The sequence below is a fragment of the Mixophyes fleayi genome, chromosome 6 (genome assembly GCF_038048845.1).
Source record: "Mixophyes fleayi isolate aMixFle1 chromosome 6, aMixFle1.hap1, whole genome shotgun sequence".
NCBI lineage: Eukaryota > Metazoa > Chordata > Amphibia > Anura > Limnodynastidae > Mixophyes > Mixophyes fleayi.
In genome coordinates, this window is record NC_134407.1 from 141,088,198 (window position 1) to 141,111,426 (window position 23,229).

Below are 23,229 nucleotides of genomic sequence, written 5' to 3' on the forward strand. Positions count from 1 at the left end.
TTAATGTTTTTTTTAAATTGCATTTGTAGCTCACCTAAGTGAGCTACAGAGTTGGGCAAGGTCTCATTTTAAACCTCTTTATAGGCTTGCATATGATATATAGCACAGCATTGTGCTTTAATCAAAATTAAAAAAATTATTTATTTATTTTTTTATTTATTTTTTTCAAAGCCATATTTGAGATGTTTTTCAAAAAATTTAATACTGTTAATAAATACCCAAATTTTTATTTTGACATCATGGTGGGATCATCTGCTACAAGAGCTTTCTGTTTTGAGTGATTAATGAAAATTTGTATTCATTGAGGCACTACACATCTGAGAAAATCAACAAAATAATGTTTTTTCCAGTTTACTTCATTAGAGGAATGCATGTTCTTCATGTGTGTTTGGGGATGAGATTTTACAGGCAGAGCCTGCTCCCACTTCTCTGCATGCATGTGAACTTAAGTGAAAATATACTCTGTGGAAAGACACTTCAATGTCTTGAATAGGCTTGCTTTTTACAGGGACAAGTTGAGTTTGGGTGGGCTTTAATTAGTGAAGAAAAGCCCCTTGTTCACTAATTTAAACCCACCCAAACCTTACCTGACCCTGGACAATTCATGTCACATGTGCAAAAGTGGACTGTTTAATTACAGTGGAGTATCAGGCTGGGAGCAGGGAGGAACAGCAACTTGAAGGAGGAGTGCTAAGATGGAGAGACCCAGCAGACGGAGCAACACTAAACTCACAAGAAGAAGCCTCAGTCACTAGGCAGAGAAGAGAAGGCACAGCCCATGAGGCTGCTGCTGATCTCTGTGGCTCAGAGGAGCATGTGATGGGCTCCTCCAATCAGAGCTTGACACACGCTCCTTTCACCCCTCGGCAGAGTTTCATAGGAATTATTTCCCTGGCAGCCCAGTCAGAGTCTGCTGTGGTGTTTATATTTGTTTAAAAAAAAAAATAAAGATTGAGGAAAGTGACTTCTAATAAGAAGGGGTTGAGAACTGGTTCAGAATGGAAGTGTAACTTTTTTTTTTTTTTTTTTCCTGAAATGACAAATGTTTGTGCTAGCTGCAGAAAACAACTTAGGACACTTTGATAAGAACAGTAGGGTCATTGTTCAGTTTCTCAAGATTTGTAGTATCTGCTCCCACTTGCTGACATCAGAGGGTATGTAAATGCTGTCTATGACGAGAAACGGCTTGCATTTATTCTGGAGAAAGATGAACATTGTTGAAGTGAGTGACATTCCTCCATCGAGCTGGTCCATCACTATCTTTTTTTCATACCCAAGGAAGCTGGATGTTTTTTGGATTACTATAGTAGATATTCTATGTAAGGTGAATCCGTTAAGTCAAACTGCTTGAATGTACACCCTTTCTGAAATGGAAATACTAAAAACAATTGAAGCCTTCAGCCAGTTCCAAGCCATCAAGTAGCACTATCCATTCAGAACAACTGTGCCATATGGTAATGATCAGTAGCAAGCTGTCATTGTACATAATATACATCAAATGAATTGTTTAAGGAGATAAATTAAAAGCAATGAACCGATCTAGATAGTTCCCATTTTCATTAATTTAGCAAACAGTCCAAAGTGAGAGCTCCTGTAGCAGATGATCCCAAAATAAAATTTTGGGGGATTTATTAACAGTGAACAATTTTTTTTAGATGGTTTTTCAAAAATTAAAAAATATGGTTTTTTGAGAAAATAGAACTTTTTCTTTTGAAAATTTGGCATTTTTAATTGTTATCGAAACATAGTACATATCATATGAATGCAACCCATAAAAAGTAGTTTAAAATGAGACATTGCCCAACTCTAGCTCAATTTGGTGAGCTATATATGCAATTTAAAAAAAAAACCCAAAAACATTAAAAGCACATTTTTAATTTAAAGAAGTGCAACGGTATCATTTCAAAACCAGTGCACATATGAGCCTAAGATTTGGGGATTTTCTTTACACCCATGACACCATTTATTATACAAACTGTCATTACAACTCACTCGGGCAGCCCAGAAAATATCCAAAATAATGCTTTATTATGACAGCACAACACTTTAAGACGTTTACAAGGTACAGGTTAAATGGCAGTGTGTACCATCCAGCAACCTCTTGCAGTCAGCAAGCCAAAGTAACATTCTGTTCTGAACATTCTTCAGCGACATATCCTCCCGCTGTATTATCTCTACCATTTAGCTAGACAGTTTCTATCAGGGCCGGACTGGGACTAAAAATCAGCCCTGGCATTTCAAGCATACAGGCCCATCTCTGTTGATGAGCAGGACAAAACTGTGCGGCGCCACCAGGGGCGTACCCACATTATGTTGGGGGCATGGTCACATGGGGCATTGATATGTACATTATAATAAAACATTACATTTATCAGGCCCTCCCTATCATGCCACCCCCACCCCAGAAACACATTACAACACCCCCAACCCACTGCACTTATCTATGCTTCTGATGCTGCTGACATCCATCAGGGTGGGAACTTCCTGTAGAGTGAGCAGGGAAGCTCTTAGTCTCACAAGATTAATACATCTCATGAGACTTAGAGCTCCTCGGCTTTCTCTGCAGGCTGTGCCCTGACCGGGAACTGGGAGTAACTATCCGCTCCCTTCTGCTAACCAGAGCTGGATTAAGGCTCGGGGGGCCCAGGGCACTTAAGACAGGGGGGCTCCTATGATGTAATATGGTTATTAGACACATTTTCAACAAATACACAGGCAATACTGTGAACACTACTATTAGGTGCACACAGTTCTGCCTTCACAAGTAGTACAATGTGAAGCAGGACATATCTCCCAACTATCCTTGTAGTCAGACCAAATCCTGACTAAGCGGGACAGTCACCCACCAAATTCAGGACAGTTGGCAGAATGTCCTGGTCTCTCTTACCTGTCTTGTCATTGTCTCCACTTGTGGCTGCTCGTGTCTTTAGATCAGTTGCTGCTTGTCTGGATCCTAGAATGTTGGGGGCCCTATTTGGAAAAAAAAATGGTTACATGAAATTTAGAAAACTCCAACCAGCAGCGGTGTTAAATCAATATAACACCCACATTTTAAAATCCAGCCCCAACATTAAAATGATAGTATTCACATTTGATAAATACATCTATTTCCCTACAACCAGCACCAACATTAAATTAATAGTATTCCCATTTAATAAATAAACCGCTTTCCCTCCCTCCAAACAACCCCAGCAAGAAATTAAATAGCATTTATATTTAATAAAAATAACCATTTCCCACAACCATCTCAGGCATTAAATAATTCATAATTTCATTTAATAAATAAACCTAATTTTCCCCAAACAGCCCCACATTCACTTAATAGCACACATTATAGTCATATACTGTCCCCCACACACATTAGTCATATACTGTCCCTCACACACATTACAGTCATATACTGTCCCTCACACACATTACAGTCATATACTGTCCCCCACACACATTACAGTCATATACTGTCCCCCACACACATTACAATCACATACTGTCCCCCACACACATTACAATCACATACTGTCCCCCACACACATTACAGTCATATACTGTCCCCCACACACATTACAGTCATATACTGTCCCCCACACACATTACAGTCATATACTGTCCCTCACACACATTACAGTCATATACTGTCCCCCACACACATTACAGTCATATACTGTCCCCCCACACAGACTACAGTCATATACTGTCCCTCCACACACATTACAGTCATATACTGTCCCTCCACACACATTACAGTCATATACTGTCCCTCCACACACATTGGCCATTTTTTATTTTCCCCCTCCTACAGCCATTGCCCCCCATGCAGACACTTTCACCCCCAATTCCCCCTGCAGACATGGTCACTCACCCCCCCCAATCCCCCTGCAGACATTGTCACTCAGCCCCCCCCAATCCCCCTGCAGACATGGTCACTCACCCCCCCCAATCCCCCTGCAGACATGGTCACTCACCCCCCCCAATCCCCCTGTAGACATTGTCACTCACCCCCCCCCCAATCCCCCTGCAGTCATTTTCACTCACCCCCCCCCCCAATCCCCCTGCAGACATTGTCACTCATCCCCCTGCAGACATTGTCACTCATCCCCCCCAATCCCTCTGCAGACATTGTCACTCATCCCCCCCAATCCCCCTACAGACATTGTCTCTCACCCCCCCCAATCCCCCTACAGACATTGTCACTCACCCCCCCAATCCCCCTGCAGACATTGTCACTCACCCCCCTGCCCCCTGCAGACATTTTCAATCACTGCTCCCGTGCAGTTATTTTTACTCGTTCCCCCTCCCCCTCCCTCTCCCCCTCCCCCTCCCTCTCCCTTGCAGTACCTGTCACTATCCCCCAGACACACCAACTCACCTCAACATCCTGCGCCCTCAACACCTCAACAGACTGACGGCTCCTAGGCGGCTGCGTGACGTCATGACGTCACATCGCGCGGCCACGCTGAAGTTTCAAAAAAAAAAAAGAAGAAGAAAAAGCTGCGGGACTTGAAGAGCAGGGACCGGACCGACCCATACAGACATCGGCCCTTCTGGCAAGTGCCAGATGTCCAGTCCGGCCCTGGTTTCTATGTTGCCCAGCCTGGGATACTGGTTCATACAGACCCTGTCCTGGTATGGTTTCCTCTGGCGGCACCGCAATGCCTGGCTCAGAGTCCTTTGTGCTGGTGTTTCATGCACCAGGATCCTTCAAGATAGCATGTGTCTATTGGCATTCTCCTCTCTTTTTTTTTTTATTCCTGGCTCTTTACACAGGTAGTAGGGTTAAATGTCTTAATCCTTCCCCTTTCAGCAGGGGTCCATCAGTGGACACTTAAATTATTAAACTGTTAGACCTACTGTCTCTGATAAGAGAGAGAAAAGCAATGGGTTGCTAGAGCACTCCAATCCAATAATATGAAAGTAAATATAATTAAATTTTTTAGGGCAAATGCCTTTATTGATGATAGTCTTAAAAACATATCTAAATTAAGATTAATAATGCCCTCATGGTGCAAAGTGAAATATAAAAGAAAAAAGGAAAATAAATGTGAACAGAAAAATTATAAAAGTGTATACTAAAATAATACCACGGATAGTGGGGCCAGCGAAAAAGCAGGGATCAATCAATGTATGAAAGAAATGTTCCAATCCTATTACCCCTATCAGTATAGGGGATATATGTATGAGGTGGAAATAGGTCAAAATAGGAAGTCTTACAAATAATCCTATATGGATGGGAGGAAGAACAAATTGGAAATAATCCAAAGTCCCTTTTCAAGGGGGAGAAACTAAAGAGCATATATAATTGTAGGTGGTATTATAAGGCTATTTCAAAAATGCCTGTCTATTCCCCAGAAAATATACTGCAAAATCCAGCAGATAGGAAAATAGTTCAAATAATGCTGATGATCAAAAATATGTATATAAACTGAATTGCATCTAATATTGATTTTTTGATAGAGCAAAATCAAGTCTGATTGAAAATAGCCTACTCAATACTGAAATTGTGGGTCTCCCTATAATAGTTCAGGTGGAAAAGTTGAATTGCTAGTCCTATAGATAACCTAATATTAGGATCTTAACCATAGACTGCATAGTAACAGATACCCAGGTGAAATAGCTAGCACTGTTGCTAATTTAATTCAAATGCTGACCACATTCTTGTTACCGGTCAGCACGCTAAATAGTGGCAAGCGCCTTGTTGTACCTAGATTAAATAACTTGCGCTATTGATAATAACATTAGAGTACTGACCCCTGTGTATTTTCGGTCAGAGAGCACGGTGGCACCGCCGCTTGCTGGCTCAGGCACTTCCGGGTATGACATCAGTAATAACGTCAATTACCCATAACCCCAACGTACGTTTCACTACGATGCGCTTTATCAAGAGGAACCGATTATAGACATGGACAGTGTCTTTATAGCGGGGACAACCAATCAGATGTCAGGATTATAGTGTACAGTGAAAAACCTCTAATATCTATGGCAGAAAAGTGTTTAATTGTAACTGCAAGAGAAGTATATTAAATGTATCCAAACATTAAAATTAATTACTGAGGTAAGAAAAAGAAAAGTGTAAGTGGATTCATTCATAAATTTGTGTTTGCCATAAGGATACACTATATAAGAAGGCATGAACAGTATCTACTATATAAATGCCTAGTGGCATGTGTGAAAAAAAAAAAAACAAGCTGCAGCGCCACCTGCTGGGCAGAGTTATACACTGACCTATATATTTTTTGAAGGAGAAGTGACAGTTGGGAGTGGTTGGTGGTTGCCGGGGGTGACAGTGCGGAGTTTTTAACACCGTAAGTAGCTTGATGAAGGAAGTGGCGATGAAGATGAAGGATGAGGTGATGGAGAAAAATGATGAGGTGGTGACATGTGGACAAAACCACGTTAAAAAAGGGCGCTTCCCCTGAGGAGGCCTGGGCTAGGCCCAAATGCATGACAAGAACCTTTTTAACACCTTAAGTAGCTTGATTTGACTAGAATGCATGAGTATCATGCACGGGTTAACTTGTGTAATATATGCCATTATACATTGATCCCTTGGATCTGAAAATATATACTACTACTGATGGAAATAACAAGTATTATCCCCAGATAACATGATATTATACAGTAAGGAATATCAAAAATTGATGTTCCTTAAAATAGTCCATAGGGAATAATAAAGAGATATTAAAATTGGTAAAAAAGAAAGTATATATATGTGAGTTCAATAAAGTATGATGTAGTAGTAGTCATTGATGTAGCATATTTGAGGATATAACATGTACAATCTTAGTAGTTTCCTTAGAAAGGGGTTGTAAGATATTAATGCATATACGTTAATAAATGATTAGAGAACGTGAAATGAGAGATCACATTCTCATCAGCCCGGGAAGCATGCATAATTAGTGTTTTCATTCAAACCATTGGGTAAGAGGGAATCAAGTAGAAAGATCCATCTACTCTCTCTCTGAAGTAATTGTTTATTCATATTACCCCCTCTTATACCCAAATGAATTTGTTCTATGGCAAATGCTTCCAGACCTCGAGTTGTACCTCCATGCTCATTTAAAAAATGTTTGGCCACTGAGGTGAGTTGTTGAATTTTTCTTTGTCAGTTTTAGTGTTTCTTATGGTGCCTATATGTTCAAGGATACGGGTTTTCATAGCTCTAATAGTCATACCCACATAATATTTTTGACACGGGCATCTTAGAGCATAAATCATGCCCTTGGAATTACAATTAAGGAATTGATCTATTTTATGATTGTCTCCAAATTTATCCTTGAAGTCCTTGGTTTTTTCATGTTGTCACAGGCTTTACAGCCTCCACATTTAAAAGATTCTGTGATGGTAGGAGGTGATCTTCTAACTTTACAGAAATTACTTCTAACCAAACTGTCTTTTAAATTTCTAGTCCTCCGCCATGTTAAATTTACTTGGTCATCCAGAAATCTTTTGAGAGTGTCGTTATTCAATAGTACAGGCCAATATTTTTGTAATATCTGCCGTATGCCTCTCCACTCTTGACAGAAAGTACCAATGAACCTAATTTTATTGAAATTAATTTTGGGTGTCACCGGATATAAAGATGGTCACGATCCTTTGCTGTTGCTTGATAAAAAGCTCTCTTTATAATGCATTTACTGTATCTCTTTCAGATAATCTTTCTTTCAATTCGTTGGACCGTATTATAAAGTCTTTCATATTTGTGCAATTTCGTCTGATGCGTAAAAATTCTCCTTTAGGGATATTTCTGACTACTGAAGGATAATGGAAACGTGTATTGTGTAAGATGCTGTTTTTAGCTGTTTGTGTTCTGTACAGGTCTGTCTCAACCCTACCCACTATTCCGTTTTTGATTGGAAAAAATCAACTACTTGGATATTACAAACTCATCTCATGGATCAGTCTTAAGTTATCATTAGTGTTCAAGATTGAAATAAATTCCTCAAAATCAGAGAAATTGTCCCTCCATAATATGAGGATATCGTCAATATAACGAACCCACATTATTATGTGGTCAGAAAATCTCTTTAAAGCCTCACTGAACACAATTTCTTTTTCCCACTGACCGAGGTAGAGGTTTACGAAGGTCGGTGCACACGCCGCCCCCATTGCTGTTCCTCGAGTTTGAAGGTAGAAATTATCCTCAAACATAAAAAAGTTTTTGGTCAGAATGAATTTCAATAATTCAATTAAGAAGTCACTAAAGGGGACATCCTGACTTGTTTGTAAGAAGTATCTCACAGCTTGAATCCCTATTGAGTGACCAATACTCGTATAAAGACTCTTCACATTACATGTAATCAACCATGTATCTGAATCAATTATAATGCCACCTAATAATTTTAGAACATCAGTGGTATTTTTTACGTAAGAGGGTAAGCAGTGAACATAATTCCTAAGATGTACATCCAGGAAAACACTGGCCTGTTCAGTCAAACTGCCTATCCCGGATACGATTGGTCTCCCTGGCGGAGTCTTTTTATTTTTATGTATTTTTGGCAAAAGATATATGGTTGGGATTCTTAGATTGGTTACTTGTAGAAATTCATACTCAGTTTTGTTAATGATCTGTAGTTCAAAAGCATTTTTTTTTTTAAAGTTTTATTTTTGAAAGGTCACAAACAAGCATCAGTCCATTATAGTATCCATAACAATCAAGTCAAACAAGTTCAAGGACCTATATATTCAGTGTATATCATACAGAACAGAAGCATGATATTGACCAAATTTTAACTGTAGGGAGAGAAGAGAGAGGAAACAGAGAAAAGAGAAGTTGGTCAGAGATAGATAAACCAGTTAGACTAGGGGGGTGGTGTGGCAAAACCGCCAATAGAGGAATAAGAGGGGCAAAGCAGGAGAAGGGAAGAAGAAAGAAAGAAGGGGAAGGCAAGGGAGGGGAAGCGGTAAAGAATCGAGGAAGGGTATCAAGTGGAATGTTGCAGGGGAGTCAAATGGCAAAAGGAGTTTGAACTTGAAAAAATGACATCCACGGTGCCCAAACTTTGTTAAATGATTTAGAAGTATTACGCAGTATGCATGTCATAAACTCCATTTTGTATGAGTGTCAGACTCTATTGATAATTGCCTGCAGAGTAGGCACGGTGGCCTGTTTCCAATTAGTGGCAATTTGACACAGCGCTGCAGAAACTATATGGCGGAACATTTTGGTTTGATGTGTAGTAGCAGATGGAAATCCAAGTGGGAGAAGGAAAAACCTAGGAGAGAATGGGATGTCAACCTGCAGAATCTGAGACGCAAAGTCCCTTAGTTCCAACCAGAATGGGGCAAGCTTGGGGCACTGCCACCAAATATGGAGGAAGGACCCTTCCGACGAACATCCTCTCCAGCATGAGCTGGATGTGTCCGGAAAGATTTTTTGCAATTTGGTTGGGACCAGGTACCATCGATAAAGAAGCTTATAGGCGTTTTATTTCAGCTTCACACAGATTGAGCTAGAGGCCGTGTTAGACTTTATTTCATCCCAATCCTCTCTATCCAAGGGGCCTTCCAAATCTTCCTCCCAGGCTCGCTCATGGGAGTCTTGGATGTCTAAGTTAGGGACTCTCAGTTCCCAATATAATCGAGATATAAGACCATTTGTAGAGGATCGCCGGAGAAAAAGTGATTCGAATGAGGTCAACGGCCTGATTCTTAAAGTTAATTTAGTGGTGGAGTGAAAATTTCTAAGTTGTAAGTATTGAAAAAAGAAGGTGTTGGGAATAATAAATTTGGTTTTTATGTCTGCGAATGAGGGAAAAGAAGCGTCTTTAGTGATATCATTAAGATAATAAACATCATTCCTTTTCCAAAATTCAAAGGATGAGGCTATACGACCTGGTGGAAAATCTGGGTTGTCAAAGAGAGGGATGATTGGACTAGGAGCTGGGGCGAGATTAAACTTTGTGTTTGCTCAGTCCCAGATTGAAAGCGAATGTGATACAATTGGGGAGGACGCCTGAGGAATTCCACAAAATACATTGGGCAAGTTGCGCTGCCAAAAAATAGTTCCTAAAGTTGGGGACCCCCAAGCCACCGTCCCGTGTCGATCTTTGTAGAACAAGAAGTCGTACTCTTGGGCGCTTCCCACCCCAAATAAATTGTGAAGTGTAGTGTTGTAAGAATTTGAATACATATGGGGGGATGCGTATGGGAAGGGCTTGAAAAAGATATAGTAACCTGGGTAAAATGTTCATTTTGACTGAATTGATGCGTCCAATCCAGAAAATGAGATTCTTACTCCAGGTTTCTAAGTCAGATTTAATTTGGGATAATAGTTTTGGGTAATTAGCTTGGAAAAGCTGATTATATTGTTTAGTTATATAAATACCCAATGGGCTTCCCATAAAATGCCCGGGGTAATATCCTCTGAAGTGTTTAGATCAAAATATTCTTAGATTGCGTCTTTAATTTCTTGTTGGGCCGATTGTACCAACAAAAGGGAGTCGTCAAGGCGCCAACGCCTCGAACGTGGGGCTAACTTTATTAGATCAAGAGTGATGTAAACTCCAGCATGGTCTGTCCAAGTAAGCGGGGAGATTCCTGCATCTAATATTGTTTGAGTGAGGGAATGAGAGACAAAGATCATGTCTATACGGGAGTAACTACCGTGTGGGGCAGAGTAATGTGTAAAGTCTTTTGCATCAGCGTTTTTCAAGCGCCAGGTGTCATGTAGTGCTAAGTTGCGTATGCCAGCTGATAAGGATTGAGAGTCTTTCAATGAAGAGAAGGGGAATTTTTGGCTAGAAGATCCAGAGGACCTATCTAATGTTGGATTTAAAATAGTATTAAAATCTCCAACCAGAATTATATGACCCTGTGCAAGGCGCCCAATACGATTAAACACATCTGAGAAAAAGGAGCCTTGACCCTGATTCGGTGCATAAAGAGAGATAAGTGTAACTTGCTCAGAACGGAGTGTGCCTATCAGAATCAAGTAGCAGCCATCTGGGTCAGAGTGTGACTTGGTTAGGAGGAAGGGAACTCTGTTGTGTATTAGAATAGCTACCCCACGTTTTTTGCAATCCGCAGAGGCGAAAAATGTTTGAGTGTATAGCTTACTTTGGAGACGAGTGTGCTGTCCCGTGAGATGGGTCTCCTGAAGGAAGACTATATCGTCTCTCTCTCTCTCCTGCAGGCTCCCAAGACCACCGCACGCTTAGTAGGTGAATTCAGGCCATTGACATTAATCGAGAGCACCTTGAGAGCCATGGGTGTTGTAGATAGTGTGAATCCTACATGATATCAGCAAAAAAAAGCAATTAACATGAATAATTTGAGAGCAGAAAAAGGCATCCATCCACTTGGTATTTCGGGAGAAAGGGGGGGAGCAGGGAAGGAAGCCACAGGTAAGAGGGAGAGGAGAGGAAAGGGGAGCACGAGGCCTAAATAGGCCATAACCCTCAGAGAGGAGAGCCCATGATAGGGCTATCAAAGAAATAACACAAAAAGAAAAATACATTGCAAAACTAGTAAGAGTGCTTGTGGGGGGTGTTGGAGTTAGTGAGGTGTTGGTTGGCCGTACAAGGGGCCGTTAGAGACTGTCCAGCTCAAATGGCTGGCATAGCTAGTACATTATTGGAATGGGTAATTGACCAGAGGGGGAAGGGGGGTGGTAATAAAATTAAAATGGGGAGGGGAGGGGGGTTAGGAAAATATAGGGGGTGGGGAGTGGAGAAACAGAAACTAAAACAAACTACAAAAAAGGGGGGGGAGGGAGGGGAGGGGGTTGAGACAAACAGCACAACCCATGTTACAACATCAAATCTGTTAACAATAACAACATTACTAACCGGTGATGCCAAACCATGGTACCAACAATACCGTTATGCCCCTGAGTTCTAAATCCCATAAGGGGATATAATCTGTAAACTGTAAATAACTTGGTGCGTTCAAAAGCATTTTTAATTATAGTATCATATTTTTTCTGAAAGTCCTCTAAAGGATTAGAAAAAAGGCGGCGATAACAATTGGTGTTTCTCAGTTGGCAATGCATTTCTCGCTTGTACATATCTACTGACCAGATGACCACATTGCCGCCTTTATCCGACTTCTTGATTACCACATCATTCCAAAGTTCCATTTTTTTTAAACATAAATGTTCTTCTCTGGTTGTATTGTTTTTGATAATTTGAGGACGATTAATTCTCAAATATTCTAGATCTCATGATACCAGTTTTTCAAAAACCATAATCTCTGGACAATGTGGTCATCTGTTGAAAAAAGGAAAATAAATGTGAACAATCCCAATTTTTACAATGTAGCTGTCAATAAAGTTGTTTGTAAGTTTTTCTACTGTATAAAGAAGCATTACACAGACTTAATCTATCCTTGAAATAGTCAGAATAGGATGCAATGCGTTGGCAGCATTTATCACATTATATTGAGCATAATTTGTTCCACCCAGGCGTCCGTAGTTATAGGAAGCGTTGTGTGGCTCTATTGCATTCCAGTGATCCCTGGCAAAACGAGACCATATCGTGCACGTCTGGAGTGAACATTGAAAGATTACACTCCTTAAGAGGGCTCCTTCCACGGATGTGGCTGCAGCTTGCCGCAAGAAGTACTGGACACTAGGAGGCTATAGGGAAAGAGCAGGGTAAGCAATTTTATTATTATTACCGAGAGACTGACGCTCCAAACCTATTCTTAAAATAGTATAAACATTACCAATCCAGGTAATTCTTTACACTTTATATACATACATAGAAGTATACTGTGCAGTGAATGTAGATTTGTGAGATTTTTTTTTTTTTTTGTTTAGCAGCAAGGATACTTTATGAGAAGCACTGCTATCTTTTATCAGTTATAAGTAACAATTACAGCAAGCATGGAAACCAGTATTAAATTGATGGGTGCAAGTGAACAAATAGCAGAAGATTCAGCTTAAAACACATCAGGTTTGTACACAGAGGACAGACATGAGACATAGGATAAAGAACCCTTCCAGTGAAAGCATACTTTGTAGAGAGAGGGGCTAAGGAGCAACAATAGTTGCAAATAGATAAAGCGCTACGGAATTTGCTGGAGCTATATAAATAAATGTTGATGAAATAGATCATTGGTGAATGGAGGAAGTAGAGAGAATGAACATGAGTCTAGGAGAGAATAGTGTAACCAAACAGAAGAGGTGAGTTTTGATGGATCGTAGTTTGGGGGAGAGTCTGGTAGGGCAAGACAAGGAGTTCCATAAGTAGGGAGCAATGCGGGTAAATCTTGGAGATGGAAGTGGGAGGAGATTGAGAAGGGAAGGGGGTTTAAGGTCAGAGGAGGAACACAGTGGTCAATTTGATGTATATCTTGTGGTTACATCCGAGATGTATGGAATGGAAGTATTAGTGAGGGTGTCTTAGGTGAGCAGCTTGAACTGAATTCTGGAAGCAATTAGGAGGAAGGATAAGCTCAGATTTTGACATATTAAGTTTGAGAGAGCGTTGGGATTGAAAGACAGTTGAAGACAAGTAGTTTGAGAATTTTAGGAGCAGAGAAATGGGGTCATAGTTGGAGAGAGAGGAAGGGTTGATACAGTTTTTTCGAGAATAGGGTAAATAAGAGCATGTTTGAAGGTGTATAGGAAGACACCAGTGGATAGGGAAAAGCTAAAGAGGTGAATAAGGCGCAGCCCAACAATGGGGAAGAGGGAGCAGGGAAGCTTGGAAAAAATTAGGGTCATATGTGCAGGCTGTGGGTGAAGCGGAGGAGAGTTACAGGAGGGAAGAAAGAGAGGGGTGGGGGATCTGGTGAGGAGATTTCAGTGGATCGTGTAAATGTTGTCTTTAACAAAGTCTTGATGTGTGGTGAGACAGGACAGAAAGCAGATTGACAGTGGTGAGGCCGTAGGTGTTGTTAACTATAGAGATGAGGGATTGAGGCAGGACTGAGTAGAAACTGGAGCGAGGATGGAGTAGAGAGGTGAAGGCCATTAATGTGTTGCTGAAAGAGTGGGGACAGGGTGAGCAGGAGGTATGGTAGTGGAAGTTAATAAGGGGATTGTGATGAGAAAGAGATACTGAATTTCGAGGAAAGGTGGGAGAAGAAGAGGTTGAGGAAGTGAACATTGTGGTGGATGGGAGACGTCGTCCATAAGTAGTGGCCATTTGAATAGGTGAGAGTGAGAAGTTTAGAGCTAGTTGTACTGAAAGGGGTGTGAATGGGGATGTTGAAAACCCTGAGAATAAGATTGGGGAGGTAACGGAGAGGAAGTAGAAAAGCCAAGCAGCAAAGTTGTCTAGGAATTTGGAGGGGGACCAAAGTGGCGGCAAATGACAATGGCGCGTAGGTGAAAAGAATAGCCGGATGTAGTGAACTTCAAAGTAAAGGCATTTGCAGTGAAAGTCGTGCATAAGAGAGATTGTAATGGAGTAGACAGAAAAAGATACAGAAGGTAAGTGGAAAATGAGAATAATATAGACAGGTGAGGTGAGCAGGTAGAGCATGAAAAAAAATTAACACGTGAAGGGTAAACGTGGCAAGCGTTGTTTAAGGGTAAGCACACAAACTGTAGCAAAAGTAATAGGCACAAAAGTATAGTGAGACAGCCGTTGTAAGTAGTACTCTCCCAGGAGAGTTGAAATTTGTTATCCTGTAACAGTGTTTTCAGGTAAAGTTTTCCACTACTTGTGTAACAGTGTACTATATAAATCTGCATATAAATTTGTAATTAACCTTACAAAAACACTAGCTAAACAATGTAAGACTGTCTTAAACAGTGCAGAATGTATATCATTCTCATGTTACTGTGTGTTCTGTTTATAATCAAAGAAACTAAAATATCAGACTAATAACTAACACCATCATAACTTTTATTACAGCTGTAGCATTCTTTCAATTTCTATCTACTGTTTGTAAATATGTTTTACACCTTCCTACTCTTGGGCAAGCGAGGGGCCCTGTCCAAGATCTGGATAGCTGCCCACTGGGAGAAGAAACTTACCAAAGCTCATATATTCGAATGCAACCTTGATTCGGCCATTCAAAGCATCATGGCTCCAAAGGTAAGTGTTCAAGAGTTCTTGTGTGGGATTTGTTATTAAGGCTATATTAAACATGCATTATTTTAAGACAAGAATATATTCAGCAGAGAGAAACTTTTATGACCATTTTGAAAGCAAATTTCTGTTGTGCATGTTTCAGAGAGATTGCAGGATGCTGGTATTAATGCATTATAACCTTACATCTGACAGGTTGTGATCGCACTAAGAACATCAGGTCATTTACTTCTCGGAGTTGTGCGGATCTATCACCGAAAAGCAAAATATCTTTTAGCTGATTGTAATGAAGCTTTCCTCAAAATAAAGATTACATTTCGCCCAGGTGACAAGTCATCCCCGGGCCTAAAACATGATAATGAATTTAATGTGTGTTTTTATAATATTTCTTGTGTATTTCTCCAGGAGCTCTAGATCTTGCAGAGGAGCACCAAGAAGCCAGTTATAATGCAATCACCCTTCCAGAAGAGTTCCATGAATTTGAAACTCCACTTCCTGATTTAAAGTAATGTTTCTTATTTTATTTTATTTGTTTTGATTTTTTATTTTTTTTCCTGATGAAAAGATAAAATTACTCTAGCAACTTTATCACAGTGACCGATTAACCTTTGCAAATTGCCTGAAATTTGTATCTTATGAGAAAAAAATCTGAGGAACAATGACTTCATTTTTGTAATTTTGAGGGGTGAATTTGTCATTTTGGCATAGTTTTGGTTAAATTCTTCTTAAAGTGGAACTAAAATGAAAAAAATCTCAAACTGCATGCAAGAGATCTTGTTATATAGGTAATACTGTATATACTGACATAAACTGTGTCAACATTTGCTGACTGGGAACTTCCATGATGTGCAGTTCTGTGCTATATACTTAGATCAAACAAAATTATATAATTGCAAAATAATATGATTACTCATTTATTCAATTGGACACGTGACAATGGGCTATAGAAGCTAGGTATAAAAGTAGGCCATTAATTTGAATTCTGCACAATTCAGAAAGCTCCTCTCTATTTATACCCTCCAGTCAGGGAACACACTTTCGACTAGGTGCCTTACGCCACATCTGCACAGGACTGCCTAAAGCAGATAGCTTTAACGTTTATGTTTTTTAAATTACATTTACTTTCAGTTCCACTGCTACAGCAGTCTCTACTATTCCACTGGTTAGGAAAAATCTGTTTTAAGAGCAGAGATGGAGCTGCCCTCCCCCGATCTCCCAATTTTCCTTTCATGTGTGACTTTTTTTTTTTTCCACCTCTTTTTTTGTTTCCTACTAGAGGTATATATCACTGTCATATTGTACATTACAATTACTTTACAGTTGTCACTGTATCTGTACTTTCTGTTATTGTGCTTTACATTGGTCTTATTGGCTTCTCACTCACTATAGTTACACTGTGGCTATATTAAAATTTGTTGCATAACTATTCCTCTGACTCATTACTTTTCTCTTTGATCCAGTCTGGGGGACACTGCTTACCATGGGTTGTGGAGGGGAGCACGGGAGTTGGCACCTAGCTAGTTAAGTTTAGCACTGCTGACAGACCCCTACCCTCTACAATCCCCCTGCCTCTTCCTGTTCAGTTAATTAAAAAGCCCAAGGAGAAAAAGGCCAATCAAACAAGAGCACACAGAGGAAAAGCAGAAGGGAGGGATCGCAGTGTCCCCCAGACGGAATCAGAGAAACGGATTTAACATAAGTACATAAATCCTCTTTTCTCTTTCATCCAGTCTGGGGGACACTGCTTACCATGGGGATGTTCTAAAGCAGCCCCCTAAAGGTGCGACCGCCCTGAAAGCCCCGCTCGTAGAGCACTACGCTGGGGACTACACATGACTAGAGTCAGTATGCAGCTGAAATGGCATAGTCAGCCTGGGCAAATTCACTGGCCCTAGACATAACAGAACTTACACATCTCGCTATTTGCCCAGAGAAGGTAAGTAAGAATTCCGGGCCTCCACCGACTCCACTGACATTTTAGAGAATAATTTTTTCCCTCAGCAGGTTTTAGGGTTTACTTCTACTGAGAAGCTTTACAAATACCTAAACGCTGCTTATATTTAATCCTGTGAGTATTCTGAGTCTGATTTCTCCTCTAAGGAGGAGGGTGAATTGCTGGAGAATTCAGACCTTGAGGATCTCTATGATTTTGGGAGCGATGCGGGGGTGGCACCTGACAGATATTAGTTGAGGATGGGGGTGAAGTAAGAACTTAAATGCGGGGTGCAGTGTAGGGAATAGTGTACGAGGTGATGTGTTTGTGGAAATTTTGTGGGGTATTGTTGGGTGGGAGAGGCTAAGGGTACAGTTGTGTCTGGGAAAATATGTGAAATGATGTGGAATGTAAATGAGCTGTTAGATTAGGAAGTTAGCAGGAGTTGTGCTAGCTGTTTCAATCGTGAAAAATGCCTCCAGACCAAATATTGCAGTTCTTTTTTTTCCCCCTATATCCACTACTATCCTTCATTTTAATTAACAGTCGTATCCCTGGATACACTTTTCTGCTAAAAATTTGTCTAACCCTTTCTTAAACATATCTATTGAATTTGCCATTACAACCTTCCCTGGCAGTGAATTCCATATCTTGCTTTTACTGTAAAGAACCCCTTTTTGTGAAACTTCCTCTCCTCTATCCTTAGGGGGTGACCACGTGTCCTGTGTATAGTACTTGTGATAAAAAGTCCCCATGAAAGTTCTCTGTATTGACCCTTAATGTATTTGTACATCTTAATCATTTCTCCTCTTAGACGTTTCTTTTCTAAACTAAACATGCCTAAACTGGCTAACTTTTCCTCATAAGTTAAGAACTCCATACCCTTTATCAATTCTGTCACCCTTCTCTGAACCCTTTCTAGTTCAAAAATATCTTTTTTATAGACTGGTGCCTAGAACTGTACTCCATATTCAAGATGAGGTCTTACCAACAATTTTATACAGTCTTCCCTTGCATCTATGCCCCTTTTGATGTATGCATGACAATACTTTATTTGCCCTTGCAGCTGCTGCTTGACATTGAGCACTATTGCTAAGTCTACTGTCTACGAGCACTCCCAAATCCTTTTCCATTATAGATTCCTCTATATTAATATAATTTAATTCATAGATTGCATGCTTGTTATTGATCCCTAAATGCATAACCTCACATTTATCTATGTTGACCCTCATATTCCATTTGGCCGTCCAATCCTCCAATTTATTTAAGTCCCTCTGAAGAGAAGCTACATCCTGCTCTGAATTTATTATCTTACAGAGTTTAGTGTCATCTGCAAAAATGGAAACTTTACTCTCTAAACTATCACCATGGTCATTAATAAATATATTAAAAAGGAGTGGCCCCAGCACAGAACCTTGAGGTACTCCACTTAAGACTTTTGACCAATTAGAAAATGTTACATTTATCACAACTCTGTTCCCTATTCTTTAACCAGTTTTCAATCCAAGTACAAATGTTGTTTCCTAGACCCAGTTACTTTATTTTGTAAACCAACCTGTTGTGTGACACTGTATCAAAGGCCTTTGCAAAATCTAAGTAGACCATATCCACTGTGCTGTCCTGGTCTTAAGTTCCCACTAACTTCCTTGTAGAAACGCATTAGATTAGTTTGACATGACCTATCCCTCACAAATCCATGCTGATTCCCACTAATAATCTTATTGCGCACCAAGTAATCCTGAATACTATCCCTTAATATACTTTCTAGTAGTTTCCCCACTATTGATGTCAAGCTTACAGGTATATAATTCCCAGTTTCATCATCATCATTATCTATTTATAAAGCGCCACTAATTCCGCAACACCGTACAAAGAACTCATTCACATGAGTCCCTGCCCCAATGGAGCTTACGATCTAAATCCCCTAACATATACACACACAGACCAAGAGAGACTAAGGGCAATTTAATAGCAGCCAATTATACTATCAGTATGTTTTTGGAATGTAGGATGAAACTGGAGCACCTGGAGGAAACCCACGCAAACAATGGGGAGTACATACAAACTCCACACAGATAAGGCCATGGTCAGGAATCGAACTCATGACCCCAGTGCTGTCAGGCTGAAGTGCTAACCACTAACGTCTTCATTTGGGGTGGCGAAAAACAGAAATTAGATGAATTTCTTCATTACATCAATAACAATGATCTCAACATGGAATGTACAGCAGAAATCAGTTAGTCCGAAGTACCATTTTTAGATCTTATCATCTTTATTGAAAATAACCTTATAAAGACAAAAACATATACAAAAGAAGTTAACTGTGACAATATTTTACCTCCATCAAGTACCCACCATAAAAGATGTATTTTCCCCTAATAAAGCATTGAAAATAAGTATATCTTATTAGAATTATTTTTCCCCCTTTATAATCGTCTAATTGATAGAATACATTTATTATAATGTTCACTTCTATGTCCTATGTTATCTTTTTTTATCCTTTTGCCATTTATGTACTTAAAAAAAACTTTTTGGGGTTTGTCTTACTTTTGCAACTTGTTTTTCATTTTCTAATTTAGCCAATCTAATTTATTTTTTGCATGTTTTTTTACATTCTTTGTATCTATGGAAGTACTCCTCAGACCCTTCAGACAATTTTAAGGGCACGCTTCTTCCTTTGCATTTCTGCCCTTACCTTTGTATTTAGCCACATTAGTTTAGACTTACTTATTTTACATTTATTTACCATAGGAATGAACGTGTATGTTTCCAACAACATTTTAAAAGACGGCCCACTTTTCTTCCGTATATTTTTTCCTTCAAAATTTTATCCCAGTCTATGCACTTTATAGACTCCTTTAGCATATATAAAATTTGCCTATCTAAAATTTAAAGTCTTAGTTGATCCCTTATACCGTTGCTTCTGGAAACTAATTTCAAATGAGACAATATTATGATCGCTGTTTCCCAAGTCTTCCCTTACTTGAATATTTGATATTACGTCTACATTATTTGTTGTTACTAGGTCCAGTTTAGTCCGGATCCTAGTTGGTTCCTCTATTAATTGGGACATGTAATGGTCTTTTAGCGTGCTCAGAAATTTATTTCCCCTAGCTGTACCGCAGGTCTCAGTACTCCAATCAATGCCCGCATAAATAAAATCCCCCATAATTAAATCTTGATCTAGTTGTGTAGCCTTTTCAATTTGCTGTATAGGTTGAGCTTTCCACCCACAATGCCTCTATATTTTCACCAATATTCTCGTAAATAACTTCCTGAATAGTTGGTTTTAACTCTGGCTTAATATAAAGACATACTCCTCCCCTTTTATTCACCCCTACTGAAGAGAGTATAGCCTTCCAATTTGTCTTGGAACAAGTGCTCCAAGTAGGCATACATATGACAAGATATGCATTCAGTGAAATCATCAAGCCTGCTAGCACTCATCTTATTATTATTACGACAACCAATGCGGCATAAACCTATAGAACAGGTAGAAGAGGTCCTCACCTTTAGCAGCCGCCTTTTCCTTAGAGACTGGTTATGCTTACAGGTCTTAAACTCAAAGTAGTATAGGTTTATACTCGCACAGCTGCGTACAGGTACAGGAGATGACACACGGAACAGCGGCGGACCAGCGATCTGCAGACTGGACGGAGCACCAGAGGAGGTGTCAGGGTCACAGGCAATGGTTTGGAATCCAGGGGCAGGCTATGGGTCAGGATCACAGGCAATGGTTCGGAATCCAGGGGCAGGCTATAAGTCAGGATCACAGGCAATGGTTCGGAATCCGGGTACAGGCAATATGTCAAAGGTCACAGGCAAGGGTTCAGAATCAGGAAACAGGCAGTAAGTCAATGTCACAGGCAAAGGCTCAGAATCCAGAAGCAGGCAAAGGGTCATACACGGGTAGTCAAATCCAAAGGTTAATCACCAAGAAGGCAGAGGAGCAGGCTAAGGCACAGGAACAACTGAACTATAACCGTCAGGGTGGATAAGCCCTCCCTGCCTTAAATACCACTACCAGCCAATAGGAGCAGGGCAGCGCTATCAGCCACAGGTGGCTGTATTAAAAAGACCAGCTGGCCACATTGCGCACACGCCCTGCTGGACCTAATGCCGGGACGCGGCGCTATCTATAACAGCGTCCCGACCGTTGCCTAGGCAATGGTCGGGACAACCCCCCGGAAGTGATGTCCCAGTCGTCATAACGACGGCCGGGACGCGGGCAAGAGGGTTGCGGCGGCTGGGCGCGGACTAGGGTTTCCCAACCCTAGTCCTCAAGTACCCCTAACTGCAGGTTTTCCAGGTGAACAGTGATATAATTATACCACCTGTGGATCTTTCAAAATGTGTGTCAGTAATGATTACACCTCTGCTCCAGCAAAGAGATATGAAAAACATGCACTGTTAAGGGGTACTTGAGGACTAGGGTTGGGAAACACTGGCGTACAGTGAACTCGAAAGTACTAAACTTTGCTAGCTACTTACCAGATTAAACCCCCTCCTGAATTCAACTCCTTACTGGATCTAACTCCACACTTTAAACAAAAAGCGCTTGAAATGAAAATGCAGTGGAAATCACAAGCTCAGTGAAATCGCTTACCACCTATTGTAAAATAAAGCTTACACTAACCAGCTGTATCAACTAATGCAATTTAACCACACCTACTAGCTCTAACAGAGGAAAAAGACACTTAATAAACACACAGAAAAACAAATCCCCTTCAATAAGCACTCAGAATAATTCTCCAATTCAACAATATTAATGTATATAAAATCAGACAATTGCAATTCTAAAATTATAAAGGAATAAAAAATATTTAGTAAGTCAATCTGTTAGGAGTGTAGGTAGATCCCAAACGTGTTTTACCACGATGTGTGGTTTCTGTTTCCAGAATCTCCCTACTACAAACAGCACTCCACTAATGAGGATAAAAGGAAACTGGCCTGGTAACCAACCGACCACCAAACCCACTGACGACAATTGACAAGACATGCTCCTTGCACACTCAGGAGCTCATGTGGTTGGAGGCCACCTTCAGAATTTGTGGCCCAATTCTACTTAGGTTAGAGAGTTGATTAAGAGGCTGCATTGTAGACCTCAGGAAAATTCCTACCAAAAACATTTTTCACCACTGGTCTTCTGGGAAACAGAGTAAAGAGCTTCTTTCTCTTCAGAAAGTGAATGGTTCAGGAAGAGCAAAGAGTGTCAGGCTTTTATTCCAATCTGTTTTTAATTAAAAAATATATTTGACCTTTCAACCCATCTTGAAACTGAAAACCCTAAACTTCCATCTTTTGGATGAACAAGATAAAGATGGAAACAAATTTCTAGCTTCCATATATATTGGAAGCATGTACCAATCTGGGAGGGGCATTAGTGCCTACTCAGGTTTGTTGTCCAATTTCACCATTACCCTTTGTTGTAGCTAGAGTGGTGAGTATTCACAAAGATCATGGCTGTCATGGCGCTCTCCTACGATACAAGAATGACAATTGTTCCCTACTTGGACAGCTTGTTAAATCGAGACCTTCTTCAGACCCAGTTACAGGTGACAACCCAGACTCCAGTTACATGGGTGGATTATAAATGACCAAGTCAAACCTTGGAGTTTTCTGAGATTGCTATTTGTTACCTGCCTACAAAGAGTGTTCTTGTCAGTGAACAAAATCCTCAGTCTACAGAGACTAATAAAGTCTCTCCTAACTATCAAGAATTTGTCACTGTTGTTTTGCATGAAGGTTTTGGTGAAAGTGTTCTCCATCTTAGAAGCCATCCAATCTGCACGCTTTCACTCAAAGATGTTTCAATTGGAGATTCCAGATTAATGGAAAAATGCCCTCCATAGTTTGTCCATGTAACAGACTTACCTCATCCACACTTCAGCGCAGTCCTCTCCAAGCCACGCGTGGCACTTTTGGGTGGCGTGTCTGTTGAGGTCTTTTCAAATTTCTTCTCCTATATAACGCTGGCACTGACACTTACAGTGTCTGTGCAACTAGTTTGCCGAGCTACTGTCTCCCTGTACTACACCTTGTGTATCTAATCCTGCTGATCTCCTGTGTACCGAACTCTACCTGTTTTTGACCAAGTACTGCTGATTGCCTGTGTACCTAACTCAGCCTCTTTCTGACCAAGTGCTAATGATCTCCTGTGTACTGAACTCTGCCTGTTTTGGACTACGGCTGCTGATCTTCCATATGTACCAGTCCCTGCTTGACTACATCTCAAGGTACCTCTCTTTTTCCTATTGTTACACCCTAAAGCAGTCCAGAGGGCAGCGACCTTCGAGTTCCCAGCAGCAAAGCCCATCC

At 40.4% G+C, this 23,229-nt stretch overlaps 1 protein-coding gene across 3 annotated transcripts in view; it reads left to right on the top strand.

The window, feature by feature from the left end:
* The window catches only part of RAD21L1 (RAD21 cohesin complex component like 1), a 196,026-nt gene that overhangs the window by 24,694 nt on the left and 148,103 nt on the right, over window positions 1-23,229 (top strand). For all 3 annotated transcript variants that reach the window (XM_075176591.1, XM_075176592.1, XM_075176593.1), the window contains exons 2-5: window positions 12,398-12,589; window positions 14,802-14,984; window positions 15,174-15,303; window positions 15,384-15,483. In XM_075176591.1, the coding sequence (XP_075032692.1) occupies window positions 14,841-14,984; window positions 15,174-15,303; window positions 15,384-15,483 (374 nt within the window). In that variant the 5' untranslated portion in view covers window positions 12,398-12,589; window positions 14,802-14,840. The remainder of the gene's footprint in view (window positions 1-12,397; window positions 12,590-14,801; window positions 14,985-15,173; window positions 15,304-15,383; window positions 15,484-23,229) is intronic.